The sequence below is a fragment of the Anas acuta genome, chromosome 5, assembly GCF_963932015.1.
Source record: "Anas acuta chromosome 5, bAnaAcu1.1, whole genome shotgun sequence".
NCBI lineage: Eukaryota > Metazoa > Chordata > Aves > Anseriformes > Anatidae > Anas > Anas acuta.
The window spans coordinates 48,252,591-48,277,694 of record NC_088983.1 but is presented as its reverse complement, the minus strand read 5'-3'; the positions used below and the strand labels follow the sequence as shown (position 1 = coordinate 48,277,694).

At 35.3% G+C, this 25,104-nt stretch overlaps 1 protein-coding gene across 7 annotated transcripts in view; it reads left to right on the top strand.

Moving 5' to 3' along the window:
• Positions 1-25,104, top strand: part of SHANK2 (SH3 and multiple ankyrin repeat domains 2) — a 352,365-nt gene that overhangs the window by 55,592 nt on the left and 271,669 nt on the right. For 5 of the 7 annotated variants that reach the window (XM_068684610.1, XM_068684601.1, XM_068684603.1 and 2 more), the window contains exons 10-11: positions 2,092-2,208; positions 6,614-6,691. In XM_068684610.1, coding sequence (XP_068540711.1) covers positions 2,092-2,208; positions 6,614-6,691 — 195 coding nt within the window. Of the gene's footprint in view, positions 1-2,091; positions 2,209-6,613; positions 6,692-17,238; positions 17,422-25,104 lie in introns of those variants that run through there. The other 2 variants (XM_068684606.1, XM_068684609.1) reach the window with 2 other exon arrangements.

Here is a 25,104-nt window from a genome sequence, read left to right as displayed (position 1 = left end):
ATAGTACCAGGAGATGTGCACCATGTATGTTTTATGATTAAACAGTGTTTTGAATGCCATTTGTATATGTTTAGTCCTTGTACATACAAGTATGGAGTTATTTCCTTCTTCTGTTTGCATATTGCTTTGCATCCTGCTATGGTCAGTTAGAAGTGTAAGCTGCCCCAATAGAGTATTTTTTAACTTTTTAGTCCTATGGTTACTGTGGATTTTGCTGCAGAAATTGCTACTGCAGCTGGGTGCTAATCATATTTAGCCAATGGAATCTTGGAAGTTTGAAGTTTAGCATCCTTTTAGTGGCACTTTATTAAAAAAAATAAAAAAAGTAATAAAAAAGAGGCTATCTCAATCTTTTTGTTACTTGCTAAATGTTAATTTCCCTGGTAATACTTCTTGTGTGTTTGTCAGATATACTTTCTTCTTTCTTGGAAATACCAGTCTCTCTCCATTGACCATGATGGGGAGCCCTGACAAATGGTCTGAATGGTTTGGACAGCTTTCCTAGTATGTATACCTAGGGGAAATATATATCCCTTGTGTAAATTGTCTTCCAGAGCCTCCCAATAAGCTGAATAAAGCATTGCTGTCAGATTGCCAGAGGAAGAGAAGGTTAAACCCAACTGTAGCAAGGAAAAAAAAGTGGGGGAAAGGCCTGGTTTTAGTTCAGCTTATTGTAGGAAGAATAGAAAGTTGAACACCTGCACATTCATATCTAGCTGTTGATTGACTTTTAGAAATTGGACTGAAATGATCATTTATGTCTCATTGTACATTTGCTCTATTCAAACCCCCATTCAGAAACACAGCTATGGTTTGATTCTGTTTCTCCAATTTGCTTATTTTCAGATGCTTTGTTTCTATTACCTTAAAATATTCCTGTTCTACCATCAGCTGCCATGATGTTTCCATTAGTTTTTGAATATAACTTGTAAATGAATAAATTAATAATCACTGTTTTTCTGTGTTTTGTTTTGTTTTGTTTTTCTGTCTCTTGCAATTTAAATTTAGAGAAAGAAAAGATGTAGTGGTTAGGGTACTAGTCTGGGATTTGGGAAATCCAGTTCAATCCCAGATGTGTCACATTTAATTTCTGCGTTGAGCAGTACACTAACACTTCTGATCCAAATTGCAAGGTGAGGTGATATAATTCCCACTGAAGTCAGTAGTAATTAGGTACTTAAGACAGGGTGAATGGCTTTGTATATCTGTATCTTTCAGTTTAAATTCCATATTATTATAGGAATAGGAATCCAGATATTATAGGAGTGATACTGATCTGAGATGATGTCAAGGTAAAAGTATTATGAACTGGGGAGATGCTCAGTTGGTGTGCTACAGAGAAGAAAAGAGTAAAGTAATTGAGACTTATGAATTGAAAGAATGTGATTTTTCTCAAACTTATTTGCAAATCAGGAAAATTTCAAATTTCAGCGGAGTTTCATTCTGTTTATTTACAACTGTTCAGGGTTTAACATTCTATCTGTGTGAGTGAAAGTAACATTTGAAGATTTTCCCTCTTTTGGATCACTGCCTCGTGTACACCGTACATCTGGTGACATCATATAATTTGAAAATTATTATTTCAATTCTTTTGACCATATTTACCTAAACTGTGTTCACACCTTAAAAATCAAGCTTTGGAAATCTGATCATCTTTAGTGCCATCTAGTGGACAACTTTCCAAAGATTTTCCAGGACAAAAAAATTACTTTCTGTCAACTGTTAAACATGATTAACTGGCTAGGAATATTAGTTCTGTTTATATATTCTGCCTAAGAATATATTAGAAAAATATCAGTCTTTGTATTTTCTTAATAATTTACGTTGCTGTTCGCCAAGTACTTAAGCATATGCTTAAATTTTTGCACAGACTTGCTGTGCCTGAAGTGCACGCATCTGAGTTCATAGACAGATATGCAGATCTGGTTGGTAGGCTTCCCGTTCAGTCCAGGGGTGGTTTTAAAAATTAGGTCTAAATTAAAGTAATATATTCTTTGATTAAATAATGAAAAAAAAAAATGTTTGCATGGAATGCTTGCCTGATACAGCCAGATTGTATAATAACAGAGATATTAATGTATCTCTTCATAGGCTTGCCGGTATGGACATGTCCAACATCTGGAGCACCTTCTCTTCTATGGCGCAGACATGTGTGCACAGAACGCATCAGGAAATACGGCGCTGCACATCTGTGCCCTTTACAACCAAGTGAGTGGGCACACACATTCTCCACTTTTAAACATTGGTCCTAGAAATTAGAAGGGACATAATTAAACACAACTTTATTAGTATTTTAGTCACTGATTACAAATAAGGCTGCTCATTGTTGGTAGCAAAATTATACCTATTCATTGGAAAAGAAAACAACACAATGTATGACTAGACTGTTTTTTAGTGTTGTATCTAAATATTTGTTTCCTGGTAATAACTTATTGCTGTTTTGCTAAAATTTAAGTTAGAATTAAATAAGAAACACTTGGAAAATACTGTAGAAATATATATGTAGATTATACAAAAGATGTCTAATGTTCTGCTATTTACAACTTGTGTAGCCATTTACAAATAACAGAACCATTTTGATTTGATAGCATGTAATATTCTCTCTGCAGAGATGGTAGGGAGGGAATAAGTTTTACAACTATGTTAAAACACAGCACGTTTAATGTTACATTGGATTAGGAAAATACAAGTCATGAAATGTGACTGTAACTAGTGAAACATCTGTTAAAGCATCTGCTTCTTAATTAATTACAATATCAGCTTTTTCAAAAGTCTTCTCAAAGCAGATTCTTCAAGTATTGAAGACTTGACTGTTTTAAAAATAGAATTTGGGGAATAATTTGACAGTTGACTTGTTGTGTGTGCCATAATTGATTTCAAATCAAAAAGAGTCCAGTCATACAAAATTTCCCTGTTAATGCTCTTTATTGTTTGAAGTATGCAACATATCTGTGTGTAAGCATCTCTGCGGATTGCTTGTTGCTCCTTGTCTGCTGGTGGTCTTCAACAGGTTAAGTTCCTAGAACAACTGGGTTAAGCTTAGCAATGTGTTTTTTTTTTTGTTTTTTTTTTTTTTTTTTTCTTCTTTTCTTCTGTAGGCATAAAAATTCTTAGAGGATTTTGCAGAGGATTGAAATTCACTTTTTTCTCAACAAAAGTTTTGCATTTATGCTTCCCATCAGGAATTAGACACAAGTAACTATAGGCATTTTCACAATTAAGTGAATATTTAAAAAATATTTTTTCAAACTTCATTTATTTCACTTTTTATTAGTAAAAATTTTGAAGTTTGGACCATATATAAACATAAAAATGCCAGTTAATCTCTCTTTAAAAAAACAAAACAAAACAAAAAAAAAACCACGTTATATTGCAATGTTTTCATGGCTATAGTTATTTACAAGATCACACACTTGTAGCAAATGTTATGCTGTATGATATGGAAATTAGAATAATCCTGTTGAATGACAGTATTTTTCATGTAAAGGTGTGTTCTCCTCCTGATGTTTATAGAAAGAAATATTCTGTGGAAGATTCAGAGAATCTCATTGAAATTTCATCTACAGATCATGAATGTTTTCGTAGTCATTAAATTGGGCTTTTTGACTGGAAGTTTTACAGCTTGTGGCTACAGTGCCCTGATTTTGTTTTCCTTAATCAGGAATAATGTAAAAGTTTTTCTTTTATGCTGTCAACCATAGCCCATGTTGATTTTTTCAACTTAATTGAAAGTTGTTATTAGCTAATGTGGAAGAAACTGTGTTTACTTTTTCGAGAAGAGGATGGGAAGGATGGCAAGATCCTTTTTGCCTCTTGATTCCTGTAGATGGAGTCATTACCCATTGGATTTTTTTCTTCCAGCTTTCCCCAGGGAATGTTCTCAGGATTTGTTTTCTTAAGTACCAGCTAAGTGCTGATCAAATGGCTTCTTGTTTTTTTATTTATTTTTTATTATTATTTTTTTTTAATTATCATTATCACTATTATTATTATTTGGTGGCCATCCAGTAGATCAATGAAGTGTAGACAGGTCTTATACTCTGCTTTTTCCGAATAAAAACGCAGGGATGTAGAGTGCCTTCTTTCAGTCTGAGGACTGGATTCTATGTGGAAACTGTTGTAGTATTAACTCAGGTAATTAGAACTCAAACACCAAATTGAATCTTATCTGCTGACAAACCCAGAGATCTCTGAAAAATGCTTTTTCAGTCTTACGATGTCTAAAAGGCTACTGCATATTCGATTCATATATGATATAATGAATGAACAATGCTAAGCTCTCAATATCAGAAGTTATTAGTTTGTCCAAATTGCAAACAGAAGTTGTGGCATTGGTAGGAAGCACCTTATAAACAATGAACTCTTAAATATAATATGGAATTTCCCTTGAATTAAGGGGGGAAAAAAAAAAAGATAATCCAAAGCATTTTTGGTTCTGGCTTTTCTGCTTATTCTCCTTTGTTTGTTCCCCTTAACACTGGACATATGAGAAGGAGACAAAAGGAAGAAAGACTTCAAAGTCAGAAATGCTTTTGTTTGTTTAAGAAGAAGAAACTAAGAAAGAAACTCTGTACTTCATCCAAAACAAGATTTTATTTTTTTTATGTCAAACAACTCTGTCCACTTTTGACAAAACTTTTCTTATCAAAACCATTTAAGAAATAAATCAATTTACATTTTTTTTCGTTACATTGTATATAACTTAGTTGAAGATTGTGAAGAAAGTAAAAAATACGTTATTCCTGGGGGAATAGTGGTCACTGTGGGAATATAATATAGTGTGTATGCCTAGCATCATTTAGCAGTCAGTCTGAAACAAATTCTTGGGAAAGTAACCTGGAAAAGATTATTTGTATATTTATTTATTCATTTAAACCTGGAGGTCATCCTCTAGATTGCAGAACATTTACTTCTTTTGCATATCTAATGTAGAAGTCAGAAAAATTAGAAAACTGACATCTTACGCATTGGTCTTTGTCTTTCTGTGTTTAGAGATACAGTGAACTCACCTAATGTTCAGATTTTGGTACAAGCAAATGAGACTATATTATATATCTTTACAAAATACTGTCTGAGAGATGATTACTGATATAGATGATAGATGATTACTAATATCCTATCTTGAGATAGGATTCATTTTATTGTTTCAGTCTGTTATGCAAAATAGGAAGTGTGGGAGCAAAAAGAAACAAAAGAACATCTTTTTGGAGTAATGAACCTTAGTGAAAGGGTAGGATACCTCTGCCCCAGATGTATTTAGGACAATCTTGTGATGGAGGAGATCGAGAATCCGCTGTGTTAAATTAGAAAACATGAGGAAAATTATTTTCAGTCATACTTACTGCATGTTTGCTTATGACACAAAACCTAATAAGTAAGCTCAATTTCTGTCACTAAAACAGCTAAACTATAATACTCTTTTATCTGGCTGCAAATTCACTGTTAGAAATGAAAGGTAGCACTTTGAAATATTTCATTTGGTAGAACTCCATAACATAACATGGCAAAAAATCTGAAAAGCACAATAAAATTAGTAGAAATGTTCATGATCAGAAAACAAAAACAAACTGGTTTGCATAATATCCTAAGATGAACACTGAAGATGACATATAGGAAATAGAGTGTGTGTGTGTATATATATATATTATATATATATATATATATATATATATATATATATATATGGATTGCCAAAAAGTCTAGAATTCTGAAAAGTGTTCCAGAACCACAGAGGATTTCTGACAGGTCACTCATACTTCAGAACAGTGTAGACTAAGGATACTCTGTGTAAATCCAAAACAGTTGTTCTTAGAGGATTTCATTTGCAGATTTCCTCAGTTCAGAAGGTCTTGAGCCATACATTTCTCTTTTCCTTAAAAGAAGTTTATTGGGTTTGCACTGTAACCGTTAGTATTTGGGGGGGAAAAGAGAATAGGTTAGATTGGTCAGTACAGTTCCAGGTACACAAAACAACAACAAAATACATTAAATGTTTAGCATTGAGGATGAGCAAGAAAATAAAATCAAAAAACTCAAACCAACCAACCAAAAAAAACCAAAAACAAAACAACTGAAAGCAAAGAAACAAAACAAATCAAACGAAGAAACAAACCAATAAACTGAGCAAGTTCACACAACTGGTAAAACTGCTTTATATAATTTTTAGCAGTAGGGGAGGATATCATTAATCACAAGTACTGTTTACTGTACCTTGAACAGTGTACTATTTTCCCTACAAAATAGGCAAAAAACATATGGGAGTCAAATTTCACTTTGAACTAATGCATTTACTACAAATTCTTGTTTTTTGTTAAATATGGAATTTCCACAGTACAATTTATTAAAAATTTAGTAAGATGTTTACATCTCACATTCCTTTACTTTTTTTTTTAATGCTTGCAAGTAGTTTCAACTCTAACACATCACAAAGCACCTGAAGCCCTGTCATGCATTTAAATACTACTTTATAACTTATTTTCTCAGACTAATACATATATTTTTTGACTATTGCTGTTCTTATTTAAGAAAATATATTCAAAGCAGCAAAACATCTCATAGCCTCAACATCTCTTTAGGACCATTATTAAGAAATTTACCCTTTTACCGTTTTCAGGAGAGTTGTGCCAGAGTGCTGCTCTTCCGGGGAGCAAATAAGGAGATTAAGAATTACAACAGCCAGTCTCCGTTTCAGGTAAGGAAAAAAAAGAAAAAAATAAAAATAAAAAAAAGCCTTCCTCCTGCCCCTCAACAATATTTACAAAACAAACAAACAAACAAACAAACAACAAACAAAAAAACCTCTTATTTTTCTGTACTATGTGAACTAGGTTTTGTCGATTCTTCCTTCCTTGGGTGTGATGCCAAAAAACTGGGAAATGTTTCAAGGACAGGGTTGGATTAAGTGCAGTGCAGTCAGTGATAAAGGTTGAAGTTGTCTTCTCTTTCACCACAAGGAAAGTCTTTTTTTGGATTAGTCAAAATTCACTAGATGTTTTTTCAGCATTTGCTCATATTACTTTAAGTGAGCTTAATTAAAAATCCAGATGGAAGAAAGTTGTCCAAAAGGGTTGCCAGGTATGTCTGACAACCTTGAGCCCTCATTTCTGAAGCAGTCCTAATTAGTCTGGATTTCAGTGAAACATTCGTAATACAAACTGGCATGTGAGAAAGAGGAATGAAAGTTGCAATGTTTTAAGAAAAAGAAAAAGATTTTTTTTTCAAGTTACAGAAAATAGTGCTTCTAGAAGAGTGATTACACAGTGTTACTAAAAGGAACTGTCCTGTCATGAAACACGAGGGGAACGTTTCCCCAAAACAAATACTCTTTTAACAAAAAAATCCTGATTTACCTTTGCATCTTTCCAATTACATTCTGCTCCCTAATTGGAGCATAGAATTCAAAAAAAAAATGAAAAACAAACCTCAAACAAGCAAACCCACAAAATAAAACACCTTTTCTCTTTTGCTTTGACAAATAAAAGTGATTGAATACTTGCTATGTCCACGTAGGTCTTGGAGTTGGCTTCTCAGAGTTTATGCCTGGAAAATGCCTCTGTCTCTTAACAAAACTCTGCCAAATATTTCTGTATCAGTTTAATTAGCTCTGTACTTTGAAGGTTTTCTGGACATAGGTTGTGTCTCCTGAGCTTAAGAGTTCCACCTGCAAATCCTAGCCAGATCATTGTTTTCTTTGGAGACCATTTTCCCAAGATTAGGGAAACACTGTATTAATAATTTAATTTTAGGGACCATTTTTAGATTTTCAGACTGCTAATAATCTGCCATCTAAATATGCACTAAGCACAAATTCACTAAGTACTAGATAATACTTAATCATTGCACCTTTGAATTAGGGAGTGATTTAACTGGGTGATTAAGAATTGGAAAAGAGAAATCCCAAATTTTTGGAGGGGTGGGTTGCAGTGTCATCTCTCTACCTTGAGAAATCAGATTTTATTCCTCTGTATATTTGAGATTCACTATTGCCTTTTTTTTAGGGTTTTATGTGGGGAGGGTAAATGGAAGGCAGAATAATTTCCATTAGTTTTCCTCTTTATACTGACTGCTGCAACATTTTTACTGTTCCTCCTAAATTAAAAAAAAAAGGGAAAAAGGCAGAAAAAAGTCTTTGTAAAAGCTAGCGCTGCTGGTTATAGGGCTTCAAGTAGTGAAAAGTGACTAGCCAAAACCAAATAATGTCAGAACAGCAAGCAAGCACAGTGACAAGAAGAAATAATTTCAAGAGAACAGTCTAGCTGTGGAAGTGTGCTTACCGACCAGTGAAGTATTCCCTGTCCCTATGGAATAAAATGCTTCTATTTGTTATCATTTATAAAATGTTAACACTTCTGACATTTGGGCTTTTGACTGGTCCTCTACCCCTAGTCCGGAGAGAAGGACTGACAATTAGTTTGATTTTTTTCTGTCCTTTCTACAACCATGTGCTTAAAAAAAAAGGAAATTGCTTTGCATCTTTTTACTCAATGATGTCTTGCTTTTAGGTGTAGGAAATATAAGAAAAGGTGTAGTTTTTCCAAATGCAGTGAGTAGAGAAAACCCCAGTGGCAGCATTGCAATTAGAATTAATTCTTTGCCATCTGTCTGCTGCTGACCCAGTCGATCAGACACCACAAGTGGAGCTGTTATAAAATTATGCAGAATCCCCTTGAGTTAATAGGATTTTGCATACTAAAATTGTTTACTCATGTAATCAGTAGCAAGGAACATTGAAGCATCTCATATGTACATAATGAGAATGCTTGTAGCTGCATGATCTATTCCTTTGAGTAACCTCCATTATGTTATTTCCCCAGAAATCTAAAAGGATCATTCCTTTGAATTGCTACTTACAAAATTGATTGTATGAAAACTGGGCTTTTCTTTAAATAAACAGTATCCATATATGGAGAATTTTTTATACTGCTTTCAAGGCAGGCCAAAGCTTTTAATTATTATTATTTTGATGAAAATGGGGAGCATATTTTGACTTTGCATCTTGCATTAGTGGCCAGTGAATATATTTTAATTTTACTACACATAAAAAAGGAGGGGGCGGTTTAGGGGGGTGGGGTGGGGAGGAGAGTGTTCGCTTATTTCCAAATCAAGTCCTTATTAAAATAAGCATGAATTTACAGGATCATAAAAAAGGGAGACTCTTCTGAGCTGAATTCTGTGCCATTTAATTTAGGTATCCCCTACTGTGTTCTGGGTGGGCATCTCTGCCTGGGATATGTCTGTCTTTTTTACTTTTTCAGTGTTTGGCAGAATTAGTATTAGAATGGCATTGTCAAGTGTCAAAGCCATGCAAAAGCTTGTATATGCTTCCCAATTAAATGCATAACATTCTATTAGCCATTTTTGAAGAAATGGGTTTCGTCCAGACTGATTAATGGGATCTCTTAAGTTAGTAGTCAACGTTGAGTACAGCTGATATCACCCCCACCTGAAAGTCTGTCTGTGGCTGTCAACTGTAACAGATTTTGCTGATAGGATGTACTACACAATAACAGAATATGGGATACCAGAGATTTTTCTGTATTTTTCTTCTTTTTTATTTGTTTCTATTTCCCCCTAATAAGTATTAACACATCTGTGAACTATTCTGTCATCCCTGTTTTAAGTTCTGCTGTTGCTTCCACAGCCATTCCTACCTTTTGACAGGGCTTGCCAAAACATGATTGCCATCAACATACAGTAGATCGAGTTACAGTTCACATAAACTGTCTAATGACATGATAAACTATAACTGCCATTCCATTTATAAGCTACCTTTAAACTTTCCAGTGGTTTTAGCTTTTTATTTATTTATTTATTATAGTTGTTGTTCTTTTCATGTTAGTATTTCTGTTATTACTAAAAACATAGACAGAAGCTTAGTTCTTGGTCTTGTGGTAGCTGCAAAGGGATGGAATGGAAAATTGACAAAATGTTCTTTCAGAAAATCTGCGATATCCTACCAACATCCATAACTTCTTGGTTTTCCATGCAGTTTGAGTTCATAGATTAATGTAAAATAATTTCTACCTATCTGGAAACTATTAATCCAGTAACTCAGAATCACCAGTTTTGCAGTGTTTACAAGCCATTGATATTGTACTGTGCGAGTTCAAGTGAACATATACCTTGTTTATCATGTTTTTTCTGTTAGTGACCAGAAGCTTTGTATGAATAATTCATATATTTTCATATGGGCTATAAAGCACTTCCAAGCCTAGAGTGAACAGAGGTAATAATTAGTGTTTTTCAAGCATATATGTTCAAATATGCAGAAGAACTATTCAGAGGTTGCATTTAGTGACACCCAGGGTCGTACCTGAGGATGATTTCTCTCTCAGATGTACTCTGTTATTGACCATTGCTGTCCCAAATCAACATGGTCTGTTACTGAGCTAGTATATAGACAGCAGGAGGAACAGCCTTCTTCTAGTGCCATGGCAGGTAGGATTGTTCCTTTCAGTATGTTGGCTGTACATCTATTTCAGTTGCTCATATTTTTGCCAGATTTGAATCATTTGAAATGAAAATTTCCATGCCTTATATCTGAGGCTGCATTGTTCAGAAAAACAAAATGATTCAGCTGTTTCAGAGTATGGGTGAGGGAAAACATGTGTTGTTTTGCTCATACTGAAAACTCTGTTGACCCACCTCTCCTCGCCCCATCTCCCCTGTTGTGTTATGTTGTTTTGTTTTGTTTTCTTTAATTGCCCTGCATGCTGTCAGTGATCTCCATGTTAATAATACAACAGTGTAAAATGGTTTGCAGTCTGACTCAAATACAGGGGCTCCAGAACTAGACTGTGTATTTGGAAGCTGGCTAGGGGAATACAGACAGGCAGAATTGGGCATGGGTAAGCAAACAAGGAACTTGAGAGCTTGACCTTGCAGATGGGTGGAAAAGTGCAAGACTGCCTGAGACCAAGGCTGGGAGTCAGTGAAAGAGAGAACAGAGTAAGAGCAAAATAGATAAGGGTCTTTGGGAGATTTTTCTTCATCAAGGACAGAAGAGAAAGAAAATCAGATCACGGGAAACTGGGACTGACTGTATGAAACTGAGCCTGAGCTGGGAAGATGGGGAGGATGGGGATGTCACAAAGTGGAAAGGCATGCAGTGCTCCCAGCCCTGCTAAGGGTCGGAAAAAAATCACCTTTTTTATCCAGCATATTGCTGTAATGGCTTCCCAAAGTGCAGTTTTGATTTAGTTTATCATTTTGAAATTTTTTAGTTATCTTTTTTGATGGAATTTATAGATAAAGAAGATAATAGGAGATATTCCCAGGTATTTTTTGTCTCTGACACTTCTGAAAGGGTGAAACTCTAAAGCAAATTTGACAACTGAAAATCTCTGTCTAGTGCCTCAAAAAAGCTTCTTACAAATATAAAGAAATATTTTCTTTCTTGATGTTAAAATACATAACTGTTGTGTTAGTAGAATATAGCAATTGGATAAGGACATCTTTTTTCTGCTAAGTATTTCTTTTCATCCTAATTCCTGTCCTAAAACACCCTTGCAAACAATGCATTATTGAATATTATGTGTTATTGGCAAAAAAAGATATCTCTGCTTATGATACATTCTGGTATTAGTCAGACTTTAAGCTTTTGTCCTGATTTCAGTCAAATCTTTGAATTTTTCTGTACTCATTTTGGTTGTTTTATTTATTTATTTTTTGTGTTTGACCACTGCTTATGTTGATCAGTGACATTCTGTTTTGCAGTACAGAAATAACAGGTAAAAGACTCTGTCATGGAAGAGTACGCATTCTAATTTACACTTACTTGTTATTTGTAATATTTAAATGTTGATGGAAAAGGTTTAAGGACTGACATGGTTAAAGAAAATAAAGCATTTAACATTTTTAAGTCTACAGAAGTGACCATACAAGAAAAAAAAATGTTTTTTTTTCCTTTGAAAATAAATGTGTATGTATAGATGTGTGCATACACACCATTATTTTCATAAGAGGAGATTATTAAATAAAAAAAAAAAGAGGTCTCATGGTGATATACTGAGATGCAAACAATGATTAGTTATGACATGTTTTCTCATCACTTACCTTCAAGAGCTATTTATAGAGGAACACATGTTCTCATTTGAGAAAAAGGCTTTTTGGGAATCCCATACATCACCTCCAGCATATTTATGCCTTTGTTGTGCTGATATGGTATCTGTTAGAGTATTAGGGAAAATGTTGCCAAATGAAAGTATTCCCGAGAATAGCCGGGATACAAGTTGTTCTTCCAAGCAACACTTCCAAGAGAAAAGTGTCCAATGGCAAGTTAGAGGTGACCTCAAGTGCCAGTAGGTTTCCTGCTATTGTCAATTTTGAAGCATTGACAAGCTGTTAGGCAGACACTTCTTAGCAGCACACAAAGTACAATTACCAAGGATCAATTTTTGGTTCATTATACAGTTGGTGACAACAAGGAGGTATGTGATACTGCAGCTGGGAACTTGGGGCAGCTATGATGCTTCTGCCCCCCTACTTCTGAAGATACTGCAGCTACTTTTGAAAACTGGGACACAAAGAAACTAAAATATGTGATTATCTTTTATTGAGAGAGACAAAATATTGCCACACTTGGAGATGCTAAAAATACCACAGAATGTGTCTTTTTGGGAGGGGGAAAAAAAAAGTCAGTTGTTGCTGCATAGTTATGTGGCTGTAGACTTCTGGAGGAGTGTCTGTGATTTGTATTGTGCTCTGTGTAAAGGATCCCAGACCTCTTATCTTCCCCTTTGAGCTTTCTCTCCCCACTCAGATAGTCCAGCTGAAATGCCTCAGGTGTCCTCCCTCACAGCAGTATTTCACTGGAAAACAGCATGTCCCTGAGGTAGCTAGGAGCTGATCTGTTGTTTTTTTTCTTTTTTTTTTTTTTTTTCCCCCACCAAGTGGATAAACTTCAAAAAGCTGAGAAGCAGCTGAAACTAGGTTATAAAAAGGAAATAAAGCAAACTAAATTGTAAGGGTCACTACCTGTTGTTGCTCCAAGCGAGCGAGCCTGGTGTGCAGTGCAGTTGCGATGAGCTGTAAGGAGGGAGGTTGCAAGAGACAATGAAGATCTGTATAACTGTAATTTAATTATAGGATTTTGATAGAAAGTTTAAATATTGCTCCTATTATTTTATTTGTATTGTATCCCAGAACGGAAGGCAACAAGGGTAAGTTCTTAACTAGCCCGATCATAACTGAATAGTCGCACATAGCTTGTCTTATCCTTGTAAAATGTCAGCTGTGGCAACTCTGCATGTTTTTTCTGTAACTATAAAGAGCACAGTAAATCTTGTCATTGTAAATACTTTGATTATTTTGTCTATAAGTGGCTGTTTTTGTTCTTTTATTGGTATAAAGCAGATTTTTGTCTCCAAGTAAAAACAACAACAAATCTCCCTAGCCCACCATTAGTCCTAAGGCTAGGATGAACAAGATTAATATAAAATATCCATTTATTTGAATTACATCATTGCCAGGATTTTACGTGTCTTGAAATGGAAATGGTAGGAACTGTATGAACATCCAGAGAGTGACAGATAGCTAGTACTTTTTTTTTTTTTTTTTTTCCCCTTCAGTTCTCCTACAGAAAAGTGTATTATAGCAGGCTCTGCTCCAGATTTAACTGCGGGAAAAATGAGAGATGTGGTTCTTTTATGACGTCTTGATGCCAGGACCAATATATGTGGTATAAAGAAGGATAAATCATATGGGAAATCTGGTTCACAAACTATAGATAAGCGTGCTTGCACTAACCTACTACATTTAAACTTTTCTTACTGCTGTTACATGGTGTTATTTTGAGATGTTAATACTATTCAGTTTCTCTACTAAATACCTAGTACATTATTAGATTTTGTGTGCCACTATAATCTGTATGTAAAAGCCCTAGTGACACTGATTGAATTAGTTGATGCTAATGAACTAGATATTTCAGAGAAATTTCTCTACCTCTTGAGCTGAGGCTACTTCTGCCAGGATGCCCAGCAGTGTTCTGCTGTTCTCTGTGTGCTTGTATCTGAGTGGATTGTCACAACTTAGCTTGCATTTCAGGTCAATGACGATCTTTTTGCTTTGCACCCACTCAGCTAAGCACAGCTCTTGACTGGGATCACAGGCACATCAGGCCTGCAAATACCAATTCATGATTATGATTGATGGACAGGTGATGTGCTGGCGTGATCTCTTGTTTTGCAGGAATATACAGGCTATTCAGTGTTAATTTCTGGTAATATCTGAGTGAGTCCTTGTTGATTATAAAAAGGAAGGGGCTTTAGGACAGACCTGTACCTTTAGGAGAGACCGTGAATCTTGTTGCACTGCCAGTTTGAAGAGGGTGCTTGTGACGAACAGTTGGCATACGCTGCAGTCCCATGTCCATTCCCATCAGCACTGACTTTTACTAGGCTACTGTTTCCAGAGGTTTTGTTCTGGATAATCCATTGAGTTTGGAATGAATCCACCAAATGTATTAGATAAGATAATCATTGTATTTTATTAGCTTGGTATGTTTTGTCCGAAGGGCTTTCAAAAGGCATTTTTGTCCATTTGGGGTAGCAGTTTAAACTGCACTGTGTTATTAAACAGCGCTGTTTGCAGAACTGAATCTCATAAGCAGTTTTCACTGTGAAATAGTTATCAGTATCTCTTGCCTACCCTGAGTAGGAAGACATTTTTTTTCTGAAAGTATTTTGGGAAGTAACCACTAATTTTGCCTTCTCTATGAGGCAGGCCTGCATTCAGAGGTGAAAGCTTGCACCCTACAGCAGGGCACACCTGTCCACACTTCAGCTGCATTTTTTGCATAACCCAATGTTGACTGTGATTTCAAGGAAAGCAAAATCCACCACACAGCATACTTTCTTAGTCTTTTTCTAAAAAGCTTCTGTAGAAGAAGATTGCATTTCATGGCTTTCTGATTTAACATATTATTGGGGAGAAAAAAAAAAAAAGAAAATTAAGTCAATTTTATTACTGTCTGTGACTTATCTAATTCATCTGATGCTGCAACCTGGCTTTATCTGCTTTTAATAAATACTTCTTTGGAACTGCTGCTCACCCATGTAGCAGTAATGGGGATTATGCAATAACTGGCTTCTGATGGCTCTTTCCAGCCTGAGCTAGATTTTCACGTGGAATGAGTCTGTAATTGTAAACGTGTGTATCATACTGTCTGCTTTTTCCTTCTCATATTAATTATTGAAACACGAGCTTAGAAAAGTGCATCTTCCTTGAGAACAACTTGCTGGATAGCTTTTTAGCAGAGAAGCAGAAAAAAGACATATTTTTTTCCTACTTCTAGTATAGAAATAAACATTACATTTCCTAATATGTGTAGTGACCAAGGAGGAGGCTTACCACAATCTGTATAAAGTAGGGTAACCTAAAAATATTAATTATTTCTCATCTAAGGAAATAGAAGGGAATAAAAGAGTGATGTGAAGCAGGGAAGTTGTGCCTGGGATGAATTCACCAGCACATTTGTTTTTGCTGCCTGACATGTTTCATGGTAACTTTAGTTGACTTGCCCGTTCCTGGCAAGCTAGTTCTTGCATAACACGGGATCCTTTTGTCATAGGAGTTAAGTTTGCATTTCAAAGCTGAGAGAATGAGATAATTTAGAAGTGATTTGCTTGCATGTTGTGAGGAAAGGACTTATATTTTTTATCTTGCTGTCCATGCAAGCTTAGCTTAATCTGAGGGTATTCGGGCATGGCTTATTCATGAGTAAGAGCAATTAAGTTTTAAGAAAATGGCTGTGTATCTTCATGAAAGGACAGCGTACAGTAAAATACACATTCTACTTTTTAAATCATATTAAGGTTACTTGAAAATGAGCTTGGCTGCCTAAAGGCACTTTAGACGTCCAGCCGCTATAGAGCCCTGGCTAAGACACCACCGCAGGAGAAAGAAAGACCAAAGCAAGGTTGGTTAGTGTAATAGCCTTCTTTTAATTTTGACTTGAATTCACTGTGCTTGTCAACTCTGGCAGTGTTTCATGGCTCATGGTAATTCATGAGTGAATTACTGAAGACCCAGAGGGACTGTAAAATCTGCAAGCAAACCCAGAACTTTAGCAATGAAATTGTACTGAGAGTGTTATGCTTGCAATGTACGTTTTTGATAATACTCACTTTAGTACATATGTATTTGGATGCCCATTGTTGTATAACTGAATGTATGATTGTTTTTTACATTTCAGTTACACAAAAATCTTTATGGTAAAATCCTAGTTCCTTGAAGTTGTTAATACTCTCATTTCCCTGGCATGGAATTGTATTCCTCACATTTTGCTCAAGATTTTTGCTCAAACCCCATACTACCAATTCTTTCCATATGACCTTCTCCATTTAATATAATTTAATTTAATTAACATTACTTGATTTTAGCACTGTACAATTATTTTAAGTTATATGAAATTGTACACTGCATTGCAACAAATAACTGCAAAATCTTTAGCTACTGATAGATAATTCTTGCAATTTGCTGTAGCTGAAAACAAGATGCTTTCTCTTCTAAAACAAACAAACAAACAAACAAAAAACAAACAAAAAACACTTTCTAAGAATTTTAGGAAGCAAAAGCACTGCTCAGGAAGCTGTGGTTGTAATCTTTATTGCATTCCCTTAGTGAGCTTCAGGACATCTTTGCATTCCCTACAGTACTGATGCTGCAAAAATCTTTTTGTTATTGCCCAGTGGGATGCTGAGCTTTTTCCACCTGTTGTGGGACACTTTCCGTGAAGCTTAGGTTCCAAGACTATTAAAAAAAAATAAAATGCTTAGATCTTAATGTAGCAATACTTTACGGTTTTAAAGTCTTGTCTTTGATTAATATTAACAGAGTCAGGTCACCAGGTGGCTCTCGCCCAGGCTGCTACATAGAGAGCTTTGAGGGCGTATGTAAAGGACTGCACCCAGCACAGCAGAACTTCATGCTGCTGCGCTATGGAAAGCACAATGCTGTGACCTTAATACTGAGGCGATGTGATCGTGGCAAATCCTTGCTTAAACAGTGGTAAAATGATCAAGGGAATGATGAAGAGCCTCAAAGAAATATTGGCCCTTTCCCATAATTTATATTTTCAGCTGCTAAAACTAGTTGTTAAGCAAATGCAAGGTATCTATTTTAAGATACTGCATGTCAATATCTGACTACAGATGGCTCCATGAATCATAGTTGGAAGAAGGAAAATGTTAGACACTAAGATATTGTTGCTAAGAGATTTTTGTACACAGTATGCTAACATGTGCTGGCAAATTTGGGAACAGTAGCAGCAGCATGCTTTTGGAGAAAAAAATTTCAGTGGTGAAGAAACTGTCTTCAAAGGACTATTTAAAGGATAGTAACATTATTGTGCTTTGTTGTATCAAGAGCTGATGAAGATGAAATTGTCTTTCAAGCAGATAATATACAGAAAACATCCAAAAGGTAAAGCTAATCCTGCTATCCAATGAAATAGAAAGCAGCAGCTAGAAGGAAAAAAAAATTATACTGTACTTTGGGGCTTAAATTAAGCAAATTTCAAGAAAATTGAAGGTGACTGTTGCTGATACTTTGCCATCTACTGGACAAGAGATATATTAATATACAAAGTTAGTTCCTTTCAAAATGGAAAATACTGGTCTTGTATTACATTATATAATTACAACAGTTAAGAATTATTTTCTGTCCAGGAAAAAAGCATGTATGAAAATGCTGAGTACAGTTTTTTTTACTTATATACTTTAATGACATTACTATAGAGTAATTTTAGAAAAAACTGCCAGCTTTTTATTGTCCTGACAGAGATGTAGGCTATTCCTGCACTTAATATAAATCTTTACTGACTACTATTTAACAAAAATAATATTAATTTTTTCTGCTTTGCTTATTCTACATGTGTCTTACACATCTTATTTCAACGAGTTTTACTGAAACCTGAAAAGTGTTATACCTGAAATAAAACTTCAAATTCCAATATTTTAAAACTTTCTCAATTCGAGTAAAACCTTTTACAACTCACATAGTCTCAGAAAAATATGATTACCTTATCTATACAAAATATTGCACAATTATAAAATTCTCAAAGTAGTAATGTGCTTCTGACCTATTTCTAATTATATTTATTATATCTCAACCTTAAAACTGATTACTTTTAATAAAAAGTTTTGGAGTGGAAATGAAAAAAATATGTTTCCATAGTGTAAGCATATATATCTTTTTGAGGTTCTGTTTTTTATCATCCATTTTATATGTATTCAAGAGAGCTATTAGAAAAAGAACGTGAAATAGTGATATTAATAGTATATTAATAAAATATTTGGTTTTATTGTATAACAAGATGAACTAAAAAAAATAAGTTTTATTTTAAAATATTATAGCCTCAAACTCAAGAATCAACTGTAATCTATATTACTGCAAAATGTAGGATGCTGCTTTGCCCTTTGCTTTTGGGATGTAAATTGCAGAATTCATGATTATTCAGCATTTGTATTTGAGACTATATGGTTATTGTAACTGCACAGAATATTCCAGCTGGTTCAGAAAATACAATTTTTGCTTTATTGGAATTCTTAATGTCTTCTTTAATTGAAAATAACTAAAACTGTTATATTTTGCTTAGATATTACATGAAAATCTGTTTCCAAAGGAAAATTAGTTTTAAATATGTTTTTATATTTATATAATTTATTATTCAATTATTTTTAAAAGCTCTTTGAAATTGGGCAGGAAACCAGTAATGCTTGATAAGTACGTTTTTCTCCCACACCTATGGAAAAGAAATTCAGAACGCAGATTGCTTCATGCTTTTCCAAACCAAACTCCATCTGTACCACTGAAGAGAGTTTTAAAATCTACATGCTGCTCATATGTGAGAGCAACTAACGCATATCAATTTAAGATTTTTTTCTGAGTCTGCAGTGGGTACTATATGATTTTTGTGTCACTGTTTATCAGGAATGTAACCTCATCGTGCTATGTGCAGCCTGGACATACACATTCATACATGAGAGCAAGGGCATCACACTTAACCTAAATTTAACTTTCTAACATCCTTGTGGATGAATACTGCATACTTGATAGTGCAAAGTGACAGATTTCAAAGTGGCTTTAGACTCTGAAAAGCCTTTACCACTTAGTTTTATTGGGGAGGGCTTTTCCTTCAGGTGGACATGATAGAAATACATTGAACTACATTGCTTTTTCATTGCTCCACAGTAAGCACCGTTATATTTTCATATCAAATTAAAAAGGTGTCTGTGTCCAAAGATTACAATTATAACAGAATGGTTTAGAGGTCATCATGCTGTTGGATTACTACACCTTATTTGATATTTTAACTGCTGAGCGAGTTGTTGGCTTTTTTTTTTTTTTAATCTGGAAATTTATGCTCATTAAAAATTATAAAATTTCTGATATTTTTAATGTTAATAAATCATGTCACAATTAAGACACATGGAAGAGCTATTCAGGCAGCCTCTTTGTTAAGGAAGTGACCCCAACTGTTCCTTCCTTGTGGTAATTTCTCACCCGTCTTCATTGGTTGTGAATCCTATTGCATAATGATGATGGCTGTCTGAATGGAGTTTCTTCTTCTATTTTCACCATACTGTAGTGCTTTGTAGTATATTAAATAAATTATAATTTTATAAGTCTATGACTTGAGTGGAAAACAATTTCTGGAGAATCTTATGGTCACTCTCCATATGGTTCTATCAGGGTGCAGGGTTCTATCATCTTTTTCTTCCAGTTCTTCCTAGGCATACGAACAACGCAGTTTATATGAGACTCAGAGAAGTTGTATCTGTTTCCCCTGCTTGCCTGAGGATGAGTAAAGTCACTTTTTGTCCTGGGATAAAGCTGTCTCCTTTAATGTATAGTACCGTACCTGAGCTCATTGCTATTTCAAGCTTGCTTGAAAGACCATCATTTTGCAAGCACTGCTGGATAGCAGAGACAATGCAAGGGTGAAACATCAGCCCTGAAGGGAAGAATAATGAAATGTACTTTCATCAGAAAAGTGAAATTGTCCGGAAAAAAAGAGAAGGGGGAGAAAAAGCAGGTGGGGCGTGCTGGCTGTTTCATCGTGAACTGCTTATTGTGAATTGCAGCTGCAGCCCAAACAGCTTCCTCCGTTCTCCATTTAGGCAGAGCATTTTAAAGCTTTATGTCTTGCCTGGTCTGAAATTTAAGCATGTGCAGAAGGAAGTTCAGCAGCCTTGATTGACAGTGAAACATTAATGAACCATGAGATACAGTCCTTATTTCCATGTAGAAATTTTGTCAAAGTTCATTGGCTGGGCTTAAGAGGGGACAACTTCAGTTTCTTTTTTAGTTTCCTATTTTTTTTTTCTTATTGTGGGGAGCAGTTTGTTCCAAACAGTAATAATGTGATTTAATCGCGGCAGTTGCCTTTCAGGGACTAACCTCTAAAATCGTATTTGCTAAGAGGCTACAACGATCTTATACTAATTTAATATAATCTCTACCTGTGATACATTTCAAGAGCAGAAAAAATCAATTGTGAAAGGTTAGTGACAGGTAAAGTGTATATGTAATTTCCAGTTTCCCGAAAGGAACAAAAACACTGCATTAATCACAATTCCAAAAATCTAAATGCTTAATCTAAATGCTTGAGGGTATGTAATTGATATATTGACAACTGCACTTACAAGGCTGAAAAGGGAAACTTCTGTGAGACAGTACTGCTACTTCTATCTAGTCCAGTGTCTGAAAACGTTTATGAATCTTTCTCCTGCTAAAACCTGTCACTGGGCATCTGTCAATCTCCAATGTATACATGAAGTAGTCTTATTTGCCTTCATTCCCCAAGATTTCTTCAGGGAAAATGAGTCAAGAAAGCAGAATTAACCATATGCCTTGAATCTTTAATCTTGACTTCTGAAAGCCAACCTTAAAACTGCCTGTATCCAGAGGGAATGTTCCTTGCTGTAAATACCAGAAAACCAGAAGATGAGAATAATGCTGTGTCAGGAGAAAGAAGTACCCTTCTAACAGTGCCTCAACAGTTAGTCTTGTGCTCCTTGTCCAGTTGCGTGGTCCTTGTGTGGAGCAGCAGTTGCAGAGTGCCCTTGTCCTCTGCCTGGTCCCCTAGCCCAGCCTAAGCATTGCAGATACTTCATTCATTCAAGTTTCTGCTTCACTGAGCTGCCACTTAGTTACCATCCATAGCAACTAGCCACGTGTGGATTAAAATCATCCCCATCTTCACTGAATTGGTGACAGAGCATCTGGGATTGCCTGGCATGACGAACAGTAAGCCACTGTAACCGGTTGGGTTTGAAAAGAAACATCTGTTTGTGAGACAGAGAGACGATGGGGTACTGTAACAAGCTTTGCTTCTCCCAAGGCAAAGCAAATATCAGTGTAAACTCACAGCTGCTGGTCACGCTCTGCTCTGCATATCCTGACAGTAACAGCCGACTCTCAGCTCCGCTTGGCTGCCTTGCCCAGGGGGTCACAAACCCCATGGCCTGGTGCTTCACAGCCATCTGAGTGCAACTCTGCTATGACCTGTTTCAGTGACTCCATTAACATTTTGTTAGGGTGACATTATGAAGACAGGGCATCGTGGAACTAGGAGATGATACTGCCATTCTATCTGCATGGGTTTGCCCTACTTTATTTTGTTGTGAGTTACCTCCTACTCAGATAGGTCTTCAGGCTTAGTGGTAGTTTCTGCTCACTTCCCTGTTGTAAGTGTAAGTGTACTTATTCAGGTTAGCCATGTATGTAATCAAATGTAGTTAGAAAATAATTAGGTGTCTATATCAACATTCTTACTGTGGTAGATTAGACTTGGAGGGCAGGGAGCTGATAAATGGTTCACTTTGGTTACTGTCTTTCATATAAGATTGCCTCTAATCATGATATGAAAACCAAGAGAGTTTCTGTTATATCTGTTGCACAGCTGAGTATGTGGCAGAGATCCCAACCAAATGTCAGTGCAGCAGATAAAGATCCTACTTTGGATCTGAAAGCACTGCACTTGAACTACTTAGTCGTGCTTTTCAACTGGACTTTGATTGACACCATGCTGGGATGCTGCAGGTGCAGTCTTTCTGAGTCTAGAGCTAATGCAAAGTAAATATACACTTTAAAAATAGGGCAAAAAATACAGATTTTAGTGAAAATTGTAGATGAGTGACTTTTTGAGAAAATGCAGTAACCAGGCTTTATCAAGTTTTACAGGATAATTTTACTGAGGACATGAACCTGAAATATCGTAAGACTGCTGTATATGCTGTTTTTAAAAAGCTGCAATTTTTGAAGCTTCAGCATAGCTGAACCTGTAGATAGCTTCTAGTTATAAAGTGCTAGCTCCAGGCTTTCATGGTAATATTTCATGTCTGGAAACATGCATGTGATGCATTTTGATGACTACAATCCAATTCCCACTGGAATTGTAAGAAACTTTCTCAGTAGTTTTGCTGCTTGTGGTTCCTTTTCACTGCCGAGAAGAGAAGTTTTGTGACCCTCAAAAAGCAAACAGAACCTTCTTCCCTGCCATTTCTTGCCAAGTAGAAATCTAGCACTTGACTGCAGAACATCCTTGCAAGCAAAATAAGGCTATCTGAAAACATGTCAATTATCAAGGGTGTAGAATACCAAACTCCATTATTTTTCATAAAATTACATCAGCATTTTTGTTTTAAAGTACAACACAATTCAGTACCATTGCAGATTTTCAATTACTTTTCACTTTAGTTTTTGCCTTCATCAAAGGAAGATATTACACCACTTTAATTTGGATTCGAAGCCCTTTGCTTTAATCTTGCAAAGACCATTCTCTTGTCCTAAGAATTCACATTAACAGGCTTGTCTGAACAAACTAGAACTTTGGTTCAAGACAAATTTTGGTAGGAATGAGGTGTTGACTGCTGTGTTTTATAGTTTGCAACTGTAAAAATTGAATGAATATAATTTTGTATCTTTCAGATTTTTCACTGACGTCACTTTCTCCCACACTCTTTACCCATCAAATTCAAGTGAAGTACATTGACATTATGCCAAGAAATATTTGTACTTTTTTACTTTTTCTTGCTTTCTTTAGGTCTTAACATACTTGCCTTCATTTTTGCTGTTAGAATTTTACATCGTGTTTTTACTGAATTGAAAGAAATTGAATTGAAAGAGATGATACCTAGAGGTTGCTGAATCTACTGCTTGATTCAGAAACAATTCTCTGTCAAGCTGTCTGTCAGCTATCTGGTACTATCTTTTTTTTTTTTTTTTAAGCAATAAAATGTGATTATGACTTGAACAGCATGTTTATACTTGAGTTTTAAAATCTTCTCTGTATCAAAAATTCTTTCATTTGAGTAACATGGCGGCTGTCTAGCAAGCTGCCTGTCACTGCTGAATTCCCTGCTTGAATTTTGCATGCTGATGAAAGGTACTATTGCTTGCTTAAAATGTAAAGAAACCGCTTATGTATACACAAATGTTGCTTTTATGTGGCAGGCTGCAGAATGTGAGGTTAAACGGGTGTTGTTGAACAACTTTATTGTTACTTACATAGTGCCATTGGCCAAGGAGAATTGTGAGTTACACTTTAGAAGCTGGGCATTGAAGGCTTGGGGCCAGATTCTGATACATTATCCATGCTGAGAAGGAGATTTTTTTCATTAGTAGTTCCTGGAATAAAGGTGTTCTGACTAATGGTTAAAGTAGTAATTTTCAGATGGATAATTATTGCTATCGGTGATGAGGTGGCAATGCTCCACCATATCAATCTAACTCTGTCTGACCTCCCTGATCTTTGTAGATATTATGTCATACAGAAATCTTATGATACCTCTGAGTCAACTGCAGTCTTGAAACAGAAGTGGGATTGATTAGAACCAGCATTATTGATTCACACTAATGCATTTTGCTTGCAAGACTCCATCATTAGATGTAACACAACTGAGAAGTGCCCAAAGCAAAACATTTTCTTGCTTTTCATATTGTAATCAGAAAATAATTACATGATTATCACTAGTAAGTGTGGTGGTATTGTATGTGGGTCAATTATTTAGAAAACGAAAATTATTATATTGCCCATGCTTCACTCATAGCTGTCTACTGAAGATTATTTTAAAACAAACATATACCTATTAAGTATAACCGCTAGGAACTGTTTAAATATGGAATAGAGTTTGTGCTGTCATATATGCCCTTGAAATGAGAAACAAACTTAATTGCTATATTTACCTGTTATGTTGGATAGAATTTTGTAACAAAATAAAAAATTCACTTAGAAAAACATCAGAACCTGAAAGTAGCAATATAAAAAGGCGGGGGGGGGGGGGACAGACACCTTGGATTCAGGACATAAAAATGATAAACGCTATGTTCAAGTGATACCAAATAAAGCTTAAAAAAAAATAAATGGAAAGTCATTCTAATACTGTATTATTCTTAAAACATGGTAATTTTTTTGAAGGCTTGCTTGTACTTTACTAGCGAGTAGACTTTACAATCTGAACTAAATCAGCCTGTCTCTCCTTAAACCAGCTTCTGCTTGCTTAGGACCAAGAGATAAATCAGAGATTACTCCACTGTATTTGAAAACATTTATTTGGATCTGTGTCCTTTTGCAAAGGTTTCTAGGACTGCATACAGAAAGGTTTCATGTGAAATGGCTTGAGTCATAAAGACTCACATACAATAGGAGTTTCAGATCTAAATAAATGTTTTAAAACAAGCTCACCAGAAAGACTGTAAAGTGGAGAATAACATAATAATCTGACTGTCATCAATCCCCATCTATTTTTATTTATAAGTTTTGCAGTGAGTTCACTTTTCTAAGAGAGTTACCCATTCCTGCAGCTAATAGTCCTTGTAGGACTGCATTTTAATGAGACCTGTTCCAACACTGCAGTAGGATATATGTAAATCCACTCTGAGGTCTACGCAAGATGCACAAATGGCACAATGAGGCATAGTGTAAATAGTCAGCAAAGAAAATACGAGGAAGTATTTTTATTTTAAATGAAATAGATGTACTGAACAGGACCAAGTCTACCATTTAAAGCAGATTTGGAAACTCTTACGTACATAAGAGTCAATATTTTCTGTCTGTATCCTGTTGCTTGTATATAGTCTTCATTTTTGAGGACTTTGAAA